This window comes from Ovis aries, chromosome 8, assembly GCF_016772045.2.
Source record: "Ovis aries strain OAR_USU_Benz2616 breed Rambouillet chromosome 8, ARS-UI_Ramb_v3.0, whole genome shotgun sequence".
NCBI lineage: Eukaryota > Metazoa > Chordata > Mammalia > Artiodactyla > Bovidae > Ovis > Ovis aries.
In genome coordinates this window covers 15,268,494-15,290,579 of record NC_056061.1, presented here as the reverse complement: position 1 = coordinate 15,290,579, position 22,086 = coordinate 15,268,494, and the positions used below count along the sequence as shown (strand labels likewise).

The 22,086-nt window shown below is 36.5% G+C and overlaps 1 protein-coding gene across 50 annotated transcripts in view; it reads right to left on the bottom strand.

The window, feature by feature from the left end:
- Nucleotides 1-22,086, bottom strand: part of TRDN (triadin) — a 406,058-nt gene that overhangs the window by 63,219 nt on the left and 320,753 nt on the right. For all 50 annotated transcript variants that reach the window (XM_060419417.1, XM_060419418.1, XM_060419419.1 and 47 more), the window contains 2 exons: nucleotides 16,171-16,221; nucleotides 3,714-3,752 (listed from right to left, as the gene is read on the bottom strand). In XM_060419417.1, coding sequence (XP_060275400.1) covers nucleotides 3,714-3,752; nucleotides 16,171-16,221 — 90 coding nt within the window. The remainder of the gene's footprint in view (nucleotides 1-3,713; nucleotides 3,753-16,170; nucleotides 16,222-22,086) is intronic.

The following is a 22,086-nucleotide window of genomic DNA, read 5'->3' as shown; positions in this document are numbered from 1 at the left end:
CAAATAATTGAAAGGGTGTATAACAAGATGTTATTAGTATTTTTCAATGAGTCGCTAGGTCCTGCGATTTTTAAAAACCTAATTCCTAATAATTTCACACAGAATATTAGTCATGGCCATAAAAAAATATTTAAAGTAAACAAGTCACTTCCTTCTTGCTGCCTCTCTCTCCCTATCAATTTCACTTACCTTTACAATACTAGATTACTATCAAAGCTCTTGAGTTGAATTTATGATTCAAAATTCTTCATGTAGAATTTCACCCTGCATGGCATTATAAGACTTAGGATGTGACTCTCTTCTCATTCACCTTCTAACCATCCAGACTTTTCACCCTGGTTTCCTAAGTCCAGTTTTCTAGATTTCCAGAACCATGCTCACATGTCTACACATCACTGCTGCAGTCTTGTATCCTCTGTTCCTCTGTGGCCCCTGGAATCTCCTTTGGTTCTTGCTCCTCTTCTCACTGTCTTCTCAAGTCGCGTTCATCCCTGCCTCTGACTAACTCCTGAATATAACTTCCATTTATAGAATCTGAATCAAATAGAAAACATCAACTCAATTTCTTATTAACAACTCTATCAGGTGGGTGTAATGATGTTTATTCAATAGATAAAATATTGAAACTCAGAAACATGAAGTAATTTAAGTCACATCCCTAGCAAATGGCAAGAGAGTAAAATTCATATTTTTCTTCTATAAAGTTGGCTTCCACCATGCTTTATAGTCACCTTCCTAAAATCCCAGCTTAATCCATCATCTCCCTGAAGTTTCAATGATTAGCACAGACTATAGGAATGTCCCCTCTCTCTAAACTCCTAGAGACTCTTCACTAATGTAACTAATTATCTGAAAGCCATCTTTCAATAGTTCATGTCTATGTCCTTGGTTAGACACTCTTGGGATAGAAAACTTTGTTTCACCAAGCACAGTTCTTAACATATGGCAGTGATATTAGCATAATATATGTTGTTAATAAATTGTGAATTGATCATGTTTTATAATAAAATATGTCATTAGTTCTGATTTCTCCTTCCTTTTACGAACATGAAGATAAACGTAATATAAAAAAAGACAAAAATATTTAATGTAAAGTACCTGATGCAAAGAACTGACTTCTTGGAAAAGACCCTAATGCTGGGAAAGACTGAAGGCAAGAGAAGGGGATGACAGAGGATGAGATGGTTGGATGGCATCACCGACTCGATGGACACGAGTTTGAGCAAGTTCAGGAGTTGCTAATGGACAGGGAAGCCTGGCGTGCTGCAGTCCATGGGATTGAATTTATAGTGCATATATTACTTTTTCCATTATATATCAAAAGTAAAATAAGCCATAAAATACAGTGTTGTTTATAGGAATGGGTGACATGATGCAACTTTTAACTGACCAGCAATTTTTCGCTGACACCAGTAAGCCTGCTAACAACAGGAGAGCAATTTTTATACATAGCTTTTCCTTTTTTTGTAAATATATCTAAAGCTCAATTATAACTTGTGATGTTAAGATTCAATGTATCATTTTGTCCTTATCATGCACTTTATTCACTGTTTAAAATTGCTAATTTTTCACTTATCATCCACAGAACACATACTTTCAGATTCTATGCTGTGGCTTAGTCACTCATATAGTCTGTGGCCCTATGGACTATGGCCCACCAGACTCCTCTGTCCATGGGATTCTCCAGGCAAGAATACTGGAGGGGGCTGCCATTTCCCTCTCCAGGGGATCTTCCTGATGCAAGGATCAAACCGTGTCTCTTGTGTCTCTTGGCAGGTGGATTCTTTACCACTGGTGCCACCTTGGAAGCCCTTCAGACTTTATAAAGTCACTCAAATGATTATGTTCATTCATTAAAAATACAAAAACACTTAAACAATTCCTTTTGATATGTTGGCAGCACTTTTTGTACAAATGAAAATAATTCAGGTTAATATTTAACCTATACATGGAATGGTGAAGCAAGAATTACTTAAATGCATGCTAAAATGTGCAAAAATGTGCTCAAGTATATGCAAATATTTTAAAACCAATTATATGAATTTCTGGGCTGGATGAAGCACAAGTTGGAATCAAGACTGCAGGAAGAAATGTCAATATCCTCAGAAATGCAGATGACTACCACCCTTTGGCAGAAAGCGAACAGCCTCTTGATGAAAGTGAAAGAGGAGAATGAAAAACCTGGCTTAAAACTCAACATTCAAGAAACTAAGATAGTGGTCCCATCACTTCATGGCAAATAGATGGGGAAACAATGGAAACAGTGACAGAGTTTATTTTCCTGGGCTCCAAAATCACTGCAGATGGTGACTGCAGCCGTGAAGTTAAAAGATATGTGCTCCTTGGAAGAAAATTATGACAAACTAGACAGCATATTTAAAAAGCAGACATTACTTTGCCAATGAAGGTCCATCTAGTCAAAGTTATGGTTTTTCCAGTAGTCACATAAGGATGTGAGAGTTGGACCATAAAGAAAGCTGAGTGCCAAAGAATTGAAGCTTTTGAACTGTGGTATGAGGGAAGACTCTTGAGAGTCCCTTGGACTGAAAGGTCAAACCAGTCAACCCTAAAGGAAATCAGTCCTGAATATTCATTGAAAGGACTGATACTGAAGCTGAAGCTCCAATACTTTGGCCACCTGAGGGGAAGAACCGACTCACTGGAAAAGACCCTGATGTTGGGAAAGACTGACTGCAGGAGAAGGGGACAACAGAGGATGAGATGGTTTGATGGCATCAGAGACTTGACGGACATGAGTTTGAGCAAGCTCCGGGAGTTGGTGATGGGCAGGGAAGCCTGGCATGCTTCAGTTCATGGTGTCACAAAGAGTTGGACACGACTGAGTGACTGAACTGAACTGAACTGATATGAATGCCTGCATGTACACTGTATCACTTTCACTGTAAGGAGAGATGTAGCTATAACCTTCGTTTGCATATGTAGTAGATACAGGTGTATAGATATCTCCATAAACATCTTCACAGAGATATTTTATATCTTTATCTTCATATAGTATATAAAATATTTGGAATGGACTAGCCCTAGAAAGATTGTAATTAAAAGAAGTTTTCATCAGGAATTTTAGTGTTTTCTTCCTGTTCTTTATTCTATAAAGTTCCTTCTTCTAAGATCTGTCTTAAAAAATGACCAGCTAATCTCTTGTCTTCTTTTCTCACAAAAATTTTCAGGAAGTCTTTTTTAAAAGAATTCCTATTTTCAAATTAAAGGTCAGTAATACAATGGATTACCTCTCCTAAAATATGTGGATATTCAATTAGTAAGGGAGAAAATGATTGAACTTTTATGTTAAACCATATGAAACTACTGTTTTTTAGATGTTCAAGTGTAGGCGATTCCATAAGGTTCAACCAACTATAAGATTTAGGCATTTGTCACAATCTGGCTACATCCTCTGAAATTCAGATTGTCCCCTTAGCACTTTGAAAACAGTATTCAGTTGTCCACTAGATAAATAAGGAACAGCATATGTCAACAGGTCCAATACTTGGACAAACAACTAAAATCTGCTACCAGAAAACAGAACCCGTATTAATTTTAGCATACATCTGTTTATTACCTATTACAATGAAAATATATGAAATATAAAAGTATTTTTCAATGTTTTCAGCCTTGGACAGCCTGATCGTAACACCAGCCTTGTTCATGATAAACAAAATATATATTAAAAGGTAAATCTTACAAGGTTTCCTTACCTGCTTTGGACATCTTTTCATCTTTTTTAATTTCAGGTTCTGGGGTAAAAAAACAAATTGGAAAAAAATAAGCATTTTTAAAAAGCAGTACTAAATGGAATAATAGGCAGGCTTTAATAGATTTTTCTCATTTGTTCTCAGTTTCAATTATAGTTTCACACTTTAAACAATATACAAAGGAATATGTATTTGAAACAAACTATAAAGTAACAAGCAAAAGTGCTTTGATTTAAATTTCTATTAAAAACTGAAAAGTTTTAATACACTAATCAAGAAATTTGGCATTCTGTCTTCAATAAGAACCATCTATTATGATTCATAAATTCTCTTAGCATTGCAGATAAGGAAATTAGCCAAAACTGCTCAGGAAAAAATATGTTGTAATTTTTCCTAACTTGACCAATTTAAGCAATTTTCTATTTTTGAAAATATACATTGAATTCATGGAGCTCCATCTGGTGGTTAATTTAATCATTTCAAACTGGTATAATTATTGTTTTTACTAGTATTTGTTATTAATTTTATAAAATAAAAAATGGCTTAACTTTGGTACAATAATATAAACACATTAAAATATTGTCCTTTCTTACTGTCCTAGGACAATGCATTTGTCTAAAAACTCTGCATTCTAACTTAGTATAGGATAAATACAGTGTTTTGAGCTATCTTCATGACACTATCCCAACCACTGTAATATTGCGTATTTTCATATTTCCCAGTCCTTTCCCTTATTTAAACAATTTTGCCTCGGTCTCAGAGTTCTCCTTTGTTGGCATAAATTCTTCTTTTGATTAATGGAAGGGTTCTGGTACATTACAAATTTTTCCTCCTTTCAAACAGCAGAAAAACTGAGCTCGTGGTTGGGCTATTAGTATTAAGTTTTGTGTCAGGCATAGTGCTAACTGGCTTTATTTAGGGCTTAACCTAATAGACTCTTTCTAAAATTACATTTAAAAAAAAAAAAAACCTTGTTTGCTTAACTGCAGAATTGTCTGTAATACAGAATTACATAGCCATTGACACCCTACCTCCTGTAACACTTGAACGCACATCCTGTGAAAAGTGATTATCGGTACTATTATTGCACATCCACACTCCCTGGCACGTATTTCTCTTTTTCAGTTAACACATTCATAAGCTGGGAAGAAATGGAGTTGCTTAGTTGTGGACAACTCTGCAATTCCATGGACTGTAGCTTACCAGGCTCCACTGTCCATGGAATTTTCCAGGCAAGACTACTGAAGTGGGTTGCCATTTCTTTCTCCAGCGGATCTTTCCGACCCAGGGATCGAACCTGGGTCTCCCACATTGCTGCTGCTGCTGCTGCTAAGTCGCTTCAGTTGTGTCCGACTCTGTGCGACCCCGCAGACAGCAGACCACCAGGCTCTGCTGTCCTAGGGATTCTCCAGGCAAGAACACTGGAGTGGGTTGCAGCTTTACCCTCTGAGCCACCAGGGAATCTCACGCACTATTTTAATGTTTCCTATGTGCCTTAATGTTATATAAAGTTTTATTATACATTTTTTTAATTTAAAGTTTTCTTTATTGTCTGTATACTGTCATTAGATTTTAAGTTTCATAAGAGCAAGAGCTGTGTCTTGTTTACTATTCAAATATCAACATTTGGTCAAATATCTAAAAGGTGGTGTTATGATCAATAAATATTGTTGAATGAATGACTGAACAAAACAAATACAGGCAACGAAATATAGAGCAAAAAAATATATAAAAGGACGAAATGCTCCCTCCTGTGTATCTGTAGTCCTAGAAGAAATTGATTAATCCCATGGTTCTAGGGTTAAAGAAAAATTCAGTGTCCTAGGATGCGGTCCATAGGCATTTTGTTCATCATGTAGAATTGTCTGTTTGAAAGTTTTTCTTCTCACTTTTCTTCTCACCTGTTTTTCTCCCCTGTCAATCACATTGCCATTATAATCTTGAGTCATTTTAGCCTTGATGCTTGTCAAAAGATCTTCTATAAAAAATAAAAGTTGTGGGGAATATTTTTATCAGCGATGTGCACAGTACAATCAGAACCAACTTCTACCTTGTTCATGAAATTTTATAATTTTATAATTATATAAATGTCTTATCATCATTCAACATGTACGGGGCTATGGACCCTCTCATGATGCTGGAGCTACTGACTTTTGGTGTTATGTAAACACTAACAAGATAAACACACAACTTAGGAATTCTTGGCAAGTGTGGAAAGAAGGCTCTTGGATGTATAATCTAGCTTTAATAGCAAGCTCATTTATTTAGTTTTGTTACCTTGGGCATAACTTAGAGTCTCGCCTCAATTTTGTCATTGCTGAAATGGAGAAAATAATGTGAAACTGATCAGAGAATTAAGAGTAGCATATAGAAAAAGCTTACTTATTTTAAAATTATGCTCATGAACTTAAATCGCAGCACCTCCCAAGGAAATTTTCTTTCGTTCTTACACAATTGGGATTTTACCCTTGAATATGCAAAGCAGGAATTGATAGGTGAGTATTTCTAAGGTGAACATCTCTTTTATTAGGCTACTTGGTCACTACGAACTCAGTGTCTTTGTTTTGCAGATGGCATTTTTACTGAAGCTTATCTTTGAGTCATATATAGACGCCCGTTCTTAGTCATATCAAAGTGATAACTGGATATATGTCTTATATACATAGACATATTTTATGTATATATGTTGTTGTTGTTCAGTCACTAAGTTGTGTCCAACTCTCCAGACCCATGGATTGCAGCACACCAGGCTTCTCTGTCCTTCACTATCTCCTAGAGTTTACTCAAACTCGTATCCGTTAAGTCAGTGAAGCTATCTAAACATTTCACCCTCTGCCACCCTCTTTTCCTTTTGTCTTCCATCTTCCCCAGCATCAGGGTCTTTTCCAGTGAGTCAGCTCTATGTATACATTGTTCAGTTGCTCAGTCGTGTCCAACTGTTTGCAACCACGTGGACCGCCAGGCTTCTCTGTCCTTTACCAACTCCCTGAGCGTGCTCAAACTCATGTCCATTGAGTCGGTGATGCCATCCAACCATCTCATTCTCTGTCATCCCCTTCTCCTCCTGCCTTCAATATTTCTCAGCATCAGGGTCTTTTCCAATGAATTGGCTCTTCGCATCATGTGGCCAAAGTATTAGAACTTCAGCTTCAGCATCAGCCCTTCCAGTGAATATTCAGGGTTGATTTCCTTTCGGATTGACTGGTTTGATAAAAACAATATATATGTCTATAATAATGTGTGCTCAGTCGTGTCTGACTCTTTGCAACCCTATGGACTGAGACCACTAGGCTCTGATGTCAATGGGATTTTCCCAGCAAGAATACTGGAATGGGTTGACATTTACTCCTGCACAGAATTGTCCCAACACAGGGATCAAACTCATGTCTACCCGTGTCTCCTGCATTGAAGGCAGATTCTTTACAACTAGCCATTGGGAAATCCCTATATATCCATATACCAAAAGGTTTCACTGAAGTTTCGGGAAACTAAGGGCAGTGATTGATGCTGAAGATAGTATCTGGAAGTTAAAAAAAGAGAATAGGAACTTTAATTTTCACCCCATCTATACTGCTAAAACATTTTTACCATTATTATTATATAAGAAAAATATATGGTTTCCATAAACATTTTTCACATGAGCCCTTCTTTTGAGCTTCACACACAAGCACTGCAGAAACATGGTATCAAACAATCCCCAAGCTGAATGGTTGAAGCAGACAGGCTGCCAATTCGTATGTAGAACTGAGTTTTCCAGGCTGCAGATTTCATTTATGAAATGTAAATTGCTGGTGGGCCTGGGGAGGGGAGCTTCATTAATGATTTTTCAATGTCATCAACACTACATTCTCAAGTGAAGCAGGCCAACCAGATTTAAACATGCATATGCTTGAGTTTAATCATGCATATGCATCAGTTCCCTGGTGGCTCAGATGATAAAGCGTCTGCCTACAATGCAAGAGACCCAGGTTCAATTCCTGGGTTGGGAAGATCTCCTGGAGAAGGAAATGGCAACCCATTCCAGTATTCTTGCCTGGAAAATTCCATGGACAGAGAAGCCTGGTAGTCTATAGTCCATGGGGTCGCAAAGAGTCGGACATGACTGAGCGACTTCACTTTCATGCTTGATTTTAAAAAAGGGCAGTAGTGGAAAACAACTTTGTTTAGGAGTCTCTGCTTTGTCTTCACAAATCAAAAAGAAAGTATAAATCCCAAGAATGTGCATTCTTTTCCAAATGTCTCCATTTAAAATACTTTGCAAGTTAGAAGCTGAATGCAACTACTCTTTCTTTTACCAATCTTTTTTATCATTATCACACAATACAACAATTTATCATTATCACACAACTATTTGCTTCTTCAGCACATAGGAGCTTTATATGTGCAATAAAATATAATAACAATAATTCTTGGTTTTGCAGCCAATGGTGTTTTGTATCTTCTACATGGCACTCAGTAAGTGTATTATATGCATTATCTAAAATTTATTTTAAAAATGTTAAATATTCATGTTAAATGTTCATAAATATTTATTAGCTCTCTAACCACAGTAGAATACAAATTTCCTGAATCCTGGGATGATTTTCCATTTTATTTGTTATATGATAGTGCCTAGATCAGTGCTTTGCACAGACTAGGAATCAATAAACATTTGTTGTATGAATGAACATACACACCTAATATAAACCTAATATGACACCCACTTTACAGGTAATAATACTGAGGCCTACAGATAATAACATTGAGACTTAATACTTGTCTATGTATGTACCCCCTAGTAAGCAGAAAAACTGGTCTCTGAATACTGATTTTTCCCAACTCCAAAATGTGAAGCATTTATAAGCACACTGCTATGGGTTCCCCTGGTGGCTCAGACAGTAAAAAATCTGCCTGCAAGGAAGGAGACCTGGATTCAATCCCTGGGTCAGGAAGATCTCCTGAAGATGGGAATGGCTTCCAGTATTCTTATCGGGAGAAAACCATGGGCAGACGAGGCTGGTGGGCTACAGTCTATGGGGTCGCAAAGATTTCGGCACAACTGAGGGACTAACAAACACACAAGCACACTTTTATAACTACTGTTGATATAGATAGAATGAATGTTTTTAAATATCTCACACAAAAAAAACTACATAGAAAGCACATACTACATCTTATAGGAACACATTACTAACAAAGTCATTAAGACTGTAATTGGCATGAACAGAAAAGCCATTGAGGTTTCTATTTTTTTCAGCCAGTCATTAAATAATGAATCATATAAACAGTTTCCTAAATTAAGCTGGTTAAACTAGATAAATAGACTGACTATTGATAGAATATTGATAACTGTCTCACTCACTGCCAGAGTAGTAGTTAATATTTAGTGGCATGGAGAGACTTTACATTTAAAATCAAGTCACCAAATCCATTTGTATGAAATATATAAAGGAGCTTCAGTATTGTTTTCCTTAGTCGATTGTATGTCAGTTTTGGTCTGAGGGAGTCTAGAAAGCCTGCTAGCACAGGAGGCAGGTCATGCTGCCAGGCATGAGTCCCAAATGTACCTCAGCTGACTGTGTGACCTGGGCAATTCACTCCTAGCACTTCAATTTTCACATTAATGAAAAAAAGGATTGTTGTGAAAATTAGATTGAACACTACTTGTGAAGCACTTAGAACAAAGCAAACAGTGTATGTTAGTCTCTTTACTGATATTTGAAATGATTTTTCTTATATTTTTCCACCATAATGTTCAAGCATATTTAAATATAAATATAAATATATTTAAATAAAATAATTAAAGTTATATTAAATGAAGTTACATTCATAAATTTCATCTAAATCCATGATTTTTGTATCTTTTGAGTAGTCATTTGCACTTTTTGATGAATATCTGTTACTATTACAGTTACACACATATACACATTTACATTTCACTGTGGTCCTCACTGGGCTTCCCTTGTCATTCAAGTGGTTAAGATTCTGCCTACAATGCAGGAGCCGCAGGTGACACAGTTTCCATCCCTGGGTCAGGAAGATCTCCTGGAGGAAGAAATGGCAATCCACTCTAGTATTTTTGCCTGAGGAATCCCATGGACAGAGGAGCCTGGCAGGCTTCAGTCCATGGGGTCGCAAAGAGTTGGACATGACTGAAGCAACCTAGCATGCACGTGCACGTGGTCCTCATTATATTATTTAACAATAAATGTTTTGTAAAACACACACATACACCCTTTCACAGTTTCTTTTCTGCATGAGAGATAGAGCACTACTGTAACTCTAATCAGCTTCACTACAAGATTGCGGATTTGGAACAAACTTCAGTGAATCCATGTTTCTTCTTAACTACGTCTTAAGAGAAACTGTTGAAAATAAGAGACATATTTTAGTAGGTAGCATTTGATTTCATCTGCTGTGGAGGCAAGTTGTTGTAATCCAGGTAAATACTACTGTGGGAAAGACAAGCTCTGATTACCAATCAGTTTGACTGGGATCATCTTTAGTTCATAGACTTCCAAAAAGACAAAACTGCCCTGAGTTTGGATAAAGTCACAGAGAGAACCAACACCTACCAATGTCTACTCCACTCTTCATCTTATCTCTGTCTACATTTCTTTAATTCAATACTACATGGACTGTTTAAGTTCTTTCCTTTCTCTTATTTAACCACATTCATATGTTTATGAAACCACATGCATCTTCTATGCTCCTATTTTTCTTGCTTGAGTTTTTAAATCGGTGTTATCTTTGGTTGTAAACTGAGGAATCCTTTCATGCATAATAAAGGGGCAAGGTGATGGTGTTCTCAAGTAATTGCCCAATCTCATCCAAAGCAAGAGATCATTTGTTGCACTGCAGCTGGAGAAAAACCAACCAACCAAACAAAAAAGTCCCTCAGTTTAAAACTTATTTCTCTATTTATTAACCAAATGATCTAATGCAAGGCATCTGAAAGACTCTAAATTTTAAATTCCTAAGCTTTTGAAATGGAAACAATGATAATTAGCTGATGTATCTGTGGCTGAAATTAGACTGAATAATTTAACTAATATTTCCTGAGCATTCATGTATGAACATATAACTCATAGATAGCCACTGATTGGATGAAAACTTTGGTATGCCTCACCTAAGGCACCACTGGAGGCCGCTTCACTTTTACTCTCTTCCAGCTCTCTTTACCAAGTATCCTGAGATCTTGGAGGGCAAGGATCATGTCTTCTTCATTAGTGGAGTCTCATGACTAAGACATCCCAAGAATATTATACTATCACTCAAAAGTTGTTAAGAAACAAAACAATTTAAGACATGGTTTATTTTCAAGAAAATAAGATTTATGTTTCATTTTTAGATGGTTTAGATCGAAATATAAAGTAGAATCCTTGTGCCACTAATCAAAAATTTACATAGGTGGAAAAGACCATTAGAATGGACCCAGCAGACACACATCACTGGGGGACATTATCTTCAGATAACTATCTGGTAATTTCAGAGCTGCAGTTAGAATCTCAATCTACTGGGCACAGCGCTTTTTCCATAACATGTATGCACACATACACAAACACACCCCCACCGCACTTATTCTCTCTCTGTATTTGTGGCTGTGTCTGTCTCTCTCTCACCTCTCATTCCCATTATGTCAACAGGAAAAGAAATTATGCTTTATAAGCTTCTATAGTTACAGTTCTAAAATAGCTTTAGTTTGCAATACAAACACTTAATGCATGACTCAATGTTTATGCCTAAGTCCTGATTCGGCAACACTTCCTTGGCAAGATTCCCACAGGACTTCGGTGCTCACAAAGTAAGTTTGCTGAGTGGACACTAAAAACACAAAATGAGCCAGAGGGCATTCTCTCTTTGCAGCACAGAATAAATGCATACACTTTCCCTGCCTCATTCTGCCATCATTTCATTTTTGTGATCCTTTGTCTTTTGTATATGCTAAACACAATGTACCATGTTCCTGATAATGCCACTCTATCTCTATCTAATCTTTTCTGTATGCCTTGCTATGTGCTATGTGTCGCATTATTCTACCTTTCCCTGAGACTTCCCAACATGAAGACTCTAAGTAAGAAATAATGTGAGGAGACTGAACATATTGTAGGTCGCATAGGTAATAGTCAGTATCAACAAGGTCCTGTGATGTTATCTGAAGATGGCAGGAGAGGTGGTTGGATTTATTTCAGGTAATGAGCCAGGTGACTTTAAACCATTCAAATGGTTCAGAAAATGGTGCAAAAATCACTTGCCAAATAAGTGGACATTCTTTTCTTTTTTCCCTTAACAAAAGAGAGTCACTTTTTCTTACTTCTATCTCTGAGCACCAGCATGCATTTTCTTTGTTGAAATGAGAATAATCAGTTACGTCAATAAAAGGTCAAAGGTCATAGGTATGGCTTATCCTACATCCGGTTAAATACATAAAAATAATAGATGCCTGATACAAAAAAGAATACATTTAAAGCTTTTTAAAAAAGTGAACAAGAAAAATAAAAATGAATTAATAAATAAAAGCTATAATATTTAAAAATTTTTTCCTTCAAGGAGAGAAGCACATTAGAATATTTGCATAAGGTGGCTTGGAGTGACAAGAAAAATGAACACACAGAGGAAAGTGAGTCATTCTTTTGAGGGCTTAAATGGAAAGAATACCAAGGAAGGACTATTGAAGCTTTACATTTATGACTGTCCATATATTCCACATACAAATAGTTGTACATATATTATGTACATTAATTATTTGGAGGAAGGAAATAAAATTCACAGTACTTGGATACATTAATTTTGGAAAGCCAGTGATTACAGAAAAAATTCTGGCAGTCTCAACTACTTCGCTTACCAACACATAACCACTTTCCATTCATTCTATCAACTTGGCAGTCTGGCCTGATGGGCTTAACTGGAAAAGTGTTAGACTGTTAATTGCTGCTTAGAAAAAAAGCGCTACTGTTATTGGTACTATTCTTATCTTCAGGAAAGGAACTGTAAATAGTTTTTGCTCACATGTTTGGCAGAATTCAGCATGAAGCCTTCTGGTCCTGGACTTTTCTTCATTATGTTCTCATTGTTATTGCTCTGTTCAAAGTTTTTATTTCTTCATGATTCAGTCTTGGCCTTTGCATGCTTCTAGATATTTACTCATATCTTCTCGGTTATCCAACTTGTTGGCATATAATCATTCATAGTAGCCTTTTATGATCCTGTTTTTAATTGTTTGTGGCAAGAGTTATAACATCTCCTCTTTTACTCTCATTTTATTTTACTTGGTTCTTCATTTTTTTTTTAATTCTAGCCAAAGGTTTGTCATTTTTATTGATCTTTTCAAAAGACAACTCTTGATCTTTCTACTCTCTATTTTGTTTAAGTCTGCTCTAATCTTTTTTATTTTCTTCCTTCTGCTAACGTTAGGCTTAGTTTGTTCTTTTTTTCTCTAATACCTTGAAGTATGCAGTTAGGTTGTTTATTTGAAATCTTTCTATTTTTTAATGTACTTATTCTATGAACTTCTCTCTTAGAACTGCTTTTGATGCATTCTGTTAAGTTTTGGTATGTTGAGTTTTCATTTTCACTTTTCTGAAGATATTTTCTAATCTCCCTTTTAATTTTTCTTGGATCTACTGGATTTTTAAGAATATGTTGTTTAATTTCCATGTATCTGTGAATTTTATCATTTAAGTGTGCATGATATTATCATTATGTTTCATGCTTTTTGATTGGACATTAAATGAAGGCTTTTAATTATCCCTGGCAGGCTATGGTCCATGGGTCTCAAAGAGTCAGACATGACTGAGTAACTAACACATTCACACTTTCAATTTCATTATTTACAAAAGAAGATATGATAAGCTTTCAATCTAACAAGATTTCTTTTAAAATTAACTTATTTTTTAGTAAGAATTTTTTAAATTGTAGCTGTTCTAATGTATGTGAGAATTTACTGACTCCCTCTAAGGAAAGAAAGTCTAAGGTGACACCACCTCTCACAGGTGAAAGTGAAAGTCTTTGCATATAATGCTATTCTTTCTGTCAAAATGTCCAAGGACTGTCATTCACACTCAGCACCACATGCTGGAAACTTGGTTGCTTGGTAGTAAACAAATGATGACATCAAATGCAAAAAATTTCAAAGCACCAATAATATCTCAGTGTATTACTATAAGAGGTCATTGGTGCTTTAAATGGTAAAATAAAAAGATATTGAATATTCTCAAGCAGTTATTTGAAACATACAGTAATGTGGAAAGTTCAACATTAATGAAATGAGCATATAACTTAAAAAAAAATTTATCTTTTCCAAAATGCTGCCTTCCCCACCATCATTGTCTGTGATCATGCCCTGGGTGGAGCTACGCTGACCCAGGGATAGGATGATGAAAAAACAATTCCCAGAACAATGAAAGTAGACAGGAAACTTTTAAACAGATATTTCCAGTGTTCAAACACTCAAACTAGCACCATGTGTTTCTGTTGTGGTTTTATTCACTAAGTTGTGCCTGACTCTCCTAAATGGTTTTTCATTTATATATTTATATATTCCACACACATTTCTAGTGGGGAAAAATTTTGCATTTTGCTTTCTTAATAAAACTGTGGAAATTTATAATACTCCTGTCTGTTCCTCATTTTGTGATACTTATATCTTAGTTTGGAAAAGATTATGTCATCACTGAATGATTAAATTACTTGATGGAATCAAATCTTTCAATTCAGATATTTATATAAATGTTTATCGAAATTGACAGTCAGATCATGAAAAAGAAATCTAGAGTTATTTTAAAGAAATAAATTATCTAAATACAAAGGAATGTCTTTAGTCTTCATAATTAATTCATTCTTCAAATAATACAATGTAACAACATTTTGCTGCCTGTTGAACATTTAACATAACATGTAAGAATTCTCCTGCAAGCAAAATATTTGAATTTACATATTATGCCAGAATAACTTGAAAGCGTATATAGCACTAAAATAACTACTACATAGGGGACAATAAAAATAAAGTTTTGGATATGATATTTTTCTAAAGTGAAACATAAAAGCCTTAATAGGTTTGGAATCATTATTGCTTCAAGTACTTTAAATTAAGTACGTTATGTGGGCTGAGAAAAAAATTATGCTGTGCTTTCTTGTTTCATTAAATAACAATTTTGGTTAATTTAAATTTAATTGAAAAATAAGAAAAAATATGACTTGAGGGTATGCTTTTTATACATTGCTACACTGACTAATGGAGTCTCTCCTCCATCCTTCATGTAACTCACTGAGTCTTCTGTCAGCTTCCCCTCCCACCGCACTTCCACAGTGCCCTCAGCTCCAACACATGTTTATACAAGTTCATGAAAAGCTTTTTCTTTTAACTAAATTCCAATAATTTGGGATTTTTACACTAAGCCCTTGCATGCTGGTCAGTAGTTCACACAGATTTCTCTTCAGGGTAAAGAAGAAACGGGCTCTACTTGAACATTCAATACAGCAGGTATATTTCATGGTTTTACTGGTTCACTAATACGTTCATTTTAATGATAAGAAATACTAGACAATTTGGAGAACGATACCAGGCCCACAGAAGTTACAGGGATAATTAGAAACTAAACGTATTACACTGGACTTAACACATATACTTACATTTTAGGGAACGTAACTTGATGCATGGCATATCAGAATCCACATACCTACGAGCCTAGTATAATAGGAGGCCAGAGGGCCAATAAGAGCCCTTAGTAAGATCATAGTGCTTGATTGGGAGATCAGAGTTCTCATGCAGGTTCTGCTGCAAATTATAATAACTTCAAAAAGTTTCTAGACTATTTCAGTTTTATCCACCTCATCCAAAAATCTTTAGAGTTTACCTCTAAGTGTCTCCCAGCTATAAAATTTGTTAGGATTTTACTGTATCTGAACTGAAAGAATGGCAAACTATCACTGAGAAATTTTAAGGATTTTTTTTGTCTCTTAAATCTTTGCTTTCCATGGCCATTCCTAATAGGATTCACCTTAGGATATTTATAAAATGTAGATGTTCTACTATAGACTCATAAAATCAGAACAGCATATGTATTTTTTTAATTGAAGTAAAGCTGATTTACAATGTTGTGCCGATCTCTGCTATACAGCAAACTGACTCAGTTTTACACATATTTACACTCTTTTTTAATATAATTTTCCATCACGGATTATCTCAGGAGATTGGATGCAGTTCCCTGTGCTATCCAGTAGGAACTTGTTTTTTATACATTCTAAGCTTTCTCAGTTTCTCCGACATGGCTACTCTTTCACGTGTTGTTTCATGGTACAATTTAAAATTTTACAATAGAGAATAAGTTCTTTTCCCTTTGCATCAAAACACAGAAGTACATATGAAAGTTATACCTTTGAAAGTATAAAAAATAAATGAATAATATGTGGCTTTATTGCAAGTAACTGAATATGCAATAGGTGGATCAATGTGTTTTCACATTTCATTATAGAGTAATACCTTTTTCCTTTAGGGAAGCTGGAACCTTTACTTCTTTTTCCTTAATAGGCTCTGGAAAGAAACATTGAACATGTGTTTGAAACCAAGATCAAAATACTAACACACACACAGTGGAGTCAATAAGCTATCAGTAAGGTGAACCAAGGTGGAAATGATATGATGTTTTCTTTCAAAACTAATTTTAATCATAAAGAACAGTATACAGTACAACAAGCCATTTTCTAGTCATATTTTTTAAAATAAATGCAAATCGTAGAATGATGTACAATCTATGTATTCATTTAAGAGGATGAGTTTTCGGATGGCTAAGAACTTGCTTTGTCTGTGATTTTAAAAAAACACATGACTTCAGCATCTAGAAGTCTTCCCAAACTGTTATAATCAGCACTAACTTAGTTTACTTCTCTCAGGCTATGTTTCTTCAAAAAAAAAATAAACAATCAAATGGAAAACTCTGCATATATCATGTAAATGTGGTGTTTTATTCATCAGACGCAAGTTAAACAGATTTCAAGAATAAGACTAAGATAAATACTGAGACAGTTTCATCTGTGAGCTCCCAATGTCTTAAACATGGGGTCCTTAGTTAAAGCAAATCAAGTAAAACCCCACTTGTTCTACTAGGTTCAAATACAAAATGATTCTGATCATATCATGGGTTCCAGAGAAATCTATAGGCAATACCTTGAACAACATTGTAAGTGAAAGTGAAAGTGAAGTCGCTCAATTGTGTCCGACTCTTTGCAACCCCATAGACTGTAGCCTACCAGGCTCCGCTGTCTATGGGATTTTCCAGGCAATAGTACTGGAGTGGATTGCCATTTCCTTCTCCAGGGGATCTTCCCAACCCAGGGCTTGAACCCGGGTTTCCCGCATTGTAGACAGACGCTTTACTGTCTGAGCCACCAGGGAAGTCTCTCAATAACTCATTAAAAATAGAAAATAAAACCAGTTCTCTGCCTTTTCTGCAACATTAAGTCTCAGTACCTATTTTACTGACAAAAATGACTTATAATACAGTGAGAAAGGAAGGAAAGAAAGAAATCAATCCTTCCAGCCCTTTGTTTCCTATTCCCTTCTATGGTGTGGAAAGTGGAAAGTGGAAAGTGGAGTCGCTCAGTCATGTCCAACTCTTTGTGACCCCATGGACTGTAGCCTACCAGGCTCCTCTGTCCATGGGATTTTCCAGGCAATAGTACTGGAGTGGGCTGCTATTTCCTTCTCCAGGGGATCTTCCTGACCCAGGGATCGAACCCGGGTCTCCTGCATTGTAGACAGACACTTTACCGTCTGAGCCACCAGGGAAATCTGGTCTATGGTGTGAAATGAAAAAGATATGGTGGTGGTACTTGTAAATGAACATGCCACTCAAGCAACTCAGAATTCACTGAGTTGAGGTGAGTTTGGATCATTTCAAGAATGGATTTTGGGGTTCCATTGAAAAGGTTGTGTCCCTCAAAGCAAGATTTTCTCAGTACATAAACTATAGCCTTAAATATCCATAGGCTTGTAGAATTTTTTAAAATGGTTTTGGTGAAAAAGAAGTGTCCCTGTTGCTATTTATTGTGCTAAGAATAAATAGGATCAATTTTTTTCACATGTCAGCGTGTGAAAATGAAATCAAGAGCCATGAATTGAATAAACACACTGAAAAGCTTCATTAACTTTTTCTTTCAGGAAGAGGGTGGTAATATACTGTTTTGCATTTCCTGGCTAAACCAAAAGAATTAATGTGCTGTGAAATGAGAAGTGGTGATAGGGACAGATTCTTGGTGGGATGGGAGAATGCAATGCCTGGAACTTCAAAAGTCAAAATCCAGCATGTTGATTTAAATGAATATCTGTATACAATTGTGTGAGATTAAAGTAGTTGTAAAGTATAAGACCTCAGAAGAGGGCCCATGGACTGCTTTGATTTTAAAGGAGAAAGAAAGAAGATGTAGAAAACAGACAGACTTTTTAAAAGTATCTGAAGGCCATAAACCCATCACTGTAAATCTGGGGAAAGTTCTCAGAAAATAGAAATTATTTTTATCTCCAAGTTGCTAACAGGAAGATGCCTTTGCCGCCATGCTGGGTCATCTGCACTGACTTTCCTTCATCTCATATCTTCTGGTTGTCCTTTTTGACTTCAAGGGACTTTGACTTGATTTAAGAAGTCTGTAGGGTGGCTTGAGCCTAACTACCCAAGGATGCCAAAGCTGACCAAAAATGGGAGACAGGGTTATACGGGAACTCTTCACTTTTTTGTTAGGAAGAATAAATATATCATTGGTTTGGGTCAGCTATTTACACATTTTTTCAACGTAACTGTCTTGGTTGTCAGGAGCAAAGCACTGGAGAGCACATTTCTGCATGTGTGTTGTTTGTATAAACATGGTAGTTTCTTTACATTTAACCAAGAGCCTACAGGAAGTCTTAGGAATCTTCATTATCAGGATCTAGAACATATTTAAAGGTGCTGGGATATAACTTGGAATTCTCAAAATAATCTGGCAGGGAGGTGGTGATGTAGAAAAGTTCACAAAGAAACAGGAAGATCATTCTAGGTTTTCCATTCCCCTACCCTGCTCCCAGAGTCAAAGGCAATAAGGAACTTGGGTGAGAATTCATGATGAATAAATCACTGGGGATCAAGGCAAAGTCATCAGAAAACTTACCGTACCCTTAGTGGTAGCTTTTATTTGGTGAGTGGGAACAGCCAAGAAAAAGTATGGTGAAGAAGACTAATAGAAGTTGGGGGAAACCTCAGGCGCATGGTGCTGGGTATCAGAATATGAAAGAAGATAAGCTCTGCTGAGAATTTCCTGGCATTAGATCCAAACATACACTAGCCTGAGTCACAAAACTAGTCAGTAATTCTAACGTCCATCATATTATACCAATATCAGAGGCACCTGCGGGTGCTATTACTGCATTCTCAATAGAAGAGAAAGAATTCATCTCCTTGTTGCCTGGTTATAGTTTGGTTTGCAGTTCCTTGGACCATCGGTGAATCCCACAACCTCAGATAAATCAGACCAGTTGTAAGAAGCAAGTTGCAAGAGGATAGGGTGAATGTCAGAAGGACTACAACAGGAGTGTCTGATTTCTGGGTGGTCAGGGCCACTTAAGCAGGGCTCTGCCCATTTGAGTATGTAGAGAAGACTTACTATCCCAGAGAGTCAGTAGCTGAATCAGCAGCAAAAGCCAACAAGATGTGTCTTTCTCTGTCCTTTTCTTTGTAATGATCATCTCCAGCCCTCTCTATATGTCCTTAAATACACAAGCCTGATGTTCCCTGGGCTTCCCTGATGGCTTAGATGGTAAAGAACCTGCCTACAATGCAGGGGTCCCAGGACTGATCCCTGGGTTGGGAAGATTCCCTGGAGGAGGGCACAGCAACCCACTTCAGTATTCTTGCCTGAAGAATCCCATGGACAGAGGAGCCTAATGGGCTGCAGTCCATGGGACAGCAAAGAGTTGGACACAACTGAGCGACTAACACACTGATGTTTCTCTAAATGCCTAATTTATTCACGGTTGTCATATCCCCAGTAAATGTGGCCCTAAATGATTTCTGTGTAATAATTCTGGTTTTAGAAATGCAGCATTGTTTCAATATGGGTTTCCTAATATGTACATACAGGTGGAAACTATAGGAGACTGGCAAAGGTAGGCAACCTTTGGGCTGCTCCATGAAATAAGTAGCTATGCGGCAAGTAGAATTGCCGCACTCTGACTCTGCCACAGCTCAGCAGCAGGTTTCAAAAACTGGTTCCAGAAACAATAACACTGCAGAGGTTAAAGTCACTGAAATTGTATGGGTAGTACACCATTTTCTCTGATTTTTCTATGTAAAGAAAATTATATTCAGAAACTAAAGGAAAAGTGACAATAAAATTCCTCTAAAATAGCACTCAGCTTGTATATAACAAAGATAATCGAGGGCATTAACACAGCTTGAATTTAAAAAGAGGTTCATTTAAAATATGATTAAATCAATAATCATATGTAATAGACTTTAATATACATCATTTTATAGTGACCATGAGGACATCTTACAAATAGCAGAGAATTTAACACTGAGGAAAAAGTGTTCCTTCGGAAATTGTCTGCAATTGTACATAAGCAACAACAACAACAGTAATAGAAATTACAAGAGCCTACTTCGTAAAGTGGTCAGTGTGGATTTAAATTGCCCCAGATAATGTTTTCCGGGGCAGATGTTTACAACTACCATTTCCAAGGAGTTTAGGCTGCAGCACAAGTGAAGTCTTTAAGTAATAATTGAAAATTTTTATAATCGTCATTGCTTGAAAGATAGTGTTAGAGTTAAGACCCAACTTTTCTGTTGAGTTGTTTTCATAGCAAACGATAATATATGGTCTAAGTAGTCTCGTGACATATATGCTCAACAAAATAAGTCTATTTCATACTATACTGGAAGGAGGAAGGTTTAGATTCTGCATCTATATATGGATTTTCCTGGTGGTGTGTTTCAATAATACTTTTAGTTTCCATACAAACAAGGACACTGTTTTCGTAAATTGCCAGATAAAATGATAGTGGAGGTGAGAAGGAGTCTCTCTCTCTCAGAGAACAAGTAATCACTGGTGAAAAATGGACTGAGCTCTTCTGCGGGAATTAAGGGGAGTCACCCAATAGTCAAAGGACTACGAGCATACTTTTCCACGTTGTATAGACCTTTGTCTATGTCAAACAGACTTTCAAGAATAGGTGATGAGCTCTACACTCAAAGCAAAGGTGCGCTGAAGAATACTTAAAAAAAAAAAAAGAGCCTTTGTTAAAGGATTAAACAATATCTGTGTTAAAATGGAATAAAGGGGTATTAAATCCAGCAGACTTGACTCTGATTCTTGCCTTTGCTTCCCACCCACAGTGTGACACTGAGTAATTTAAATTACATATACCTCAGCTTCCTTCCTTGTTTACTGAAATGTAGATATCAAGCACAATTTGCAGAAACAAAATATATAAAGTAGAATTCAATGGGCCTGGCAAAGAGCAGATGCCCTGCTTCTGTACTTCTCCCAAATAATCCTCACACCTTTATCTGGATAACTCCTTTCCCTTCGTACTTGAATTTAATATAACTTCTTCAGGAAAGCCTTCTCTAATTCCTCAGACTTGATAATGACCTCAATAGAAAAGACCTGACGTTTTATGTGACACTATTCTTAGAAAGAGTCCTGGAATTTGGATGGATTGAGAGAAAAGTCAATCCATTCAAGAGACTGAAGTCGAAAATTAAAAAAAAAGAATGTTATGCTCTTCCATAGCAATAAGGAACCTGACCAGACTAAAGCAGACAGGACATGACTGCTGCTGCTGCTGCTGCTGCTGCTGCTGCTGCTGCTGCTGCGTCACTTCAGTCGTGGCCAACTCTGTGCGACCCCATAGACAGCAACCCACCAGGCTCCCCCATCCCTGGGATTCTCCAGGCAAGAATACTGGAGTGGGTTGCCATTTCCTTCTCCAATGCATGAAAGCCTGAAAATAGCAGAATTCAGAATTTCAATTCCCAAGACTTCCTCCCTATTCCTAGCTTTGCCATCTTTGTTTTGCCAATGATTAGCAAGTGCTTGGAAAGATGATGCAGTAAATACATATTTAACGAATGGACAGAAAGAAGAGAACCAGAGGGCATGGAAGCAAGTCCTCCTTATATCCTTTACTTTCATTTTAACATTTTTCTTTTACCCTTTCATTCTTATTTTTTTTCATCTTTTTTCCTTTCTTTCAGAAATTATAATAAAAGCACTTTTAGATCATGGTGAACAGAAAGTAAGTATTTAAGGGACAGGCAAATAAACAAAAGTTTTCAAATATATGAGTGTCATGTGCAATTCTGACCCACAAATCTGCAAGGAGATGACTGACGTACTGTGGACACATTCAGATACTTTTGTTAAT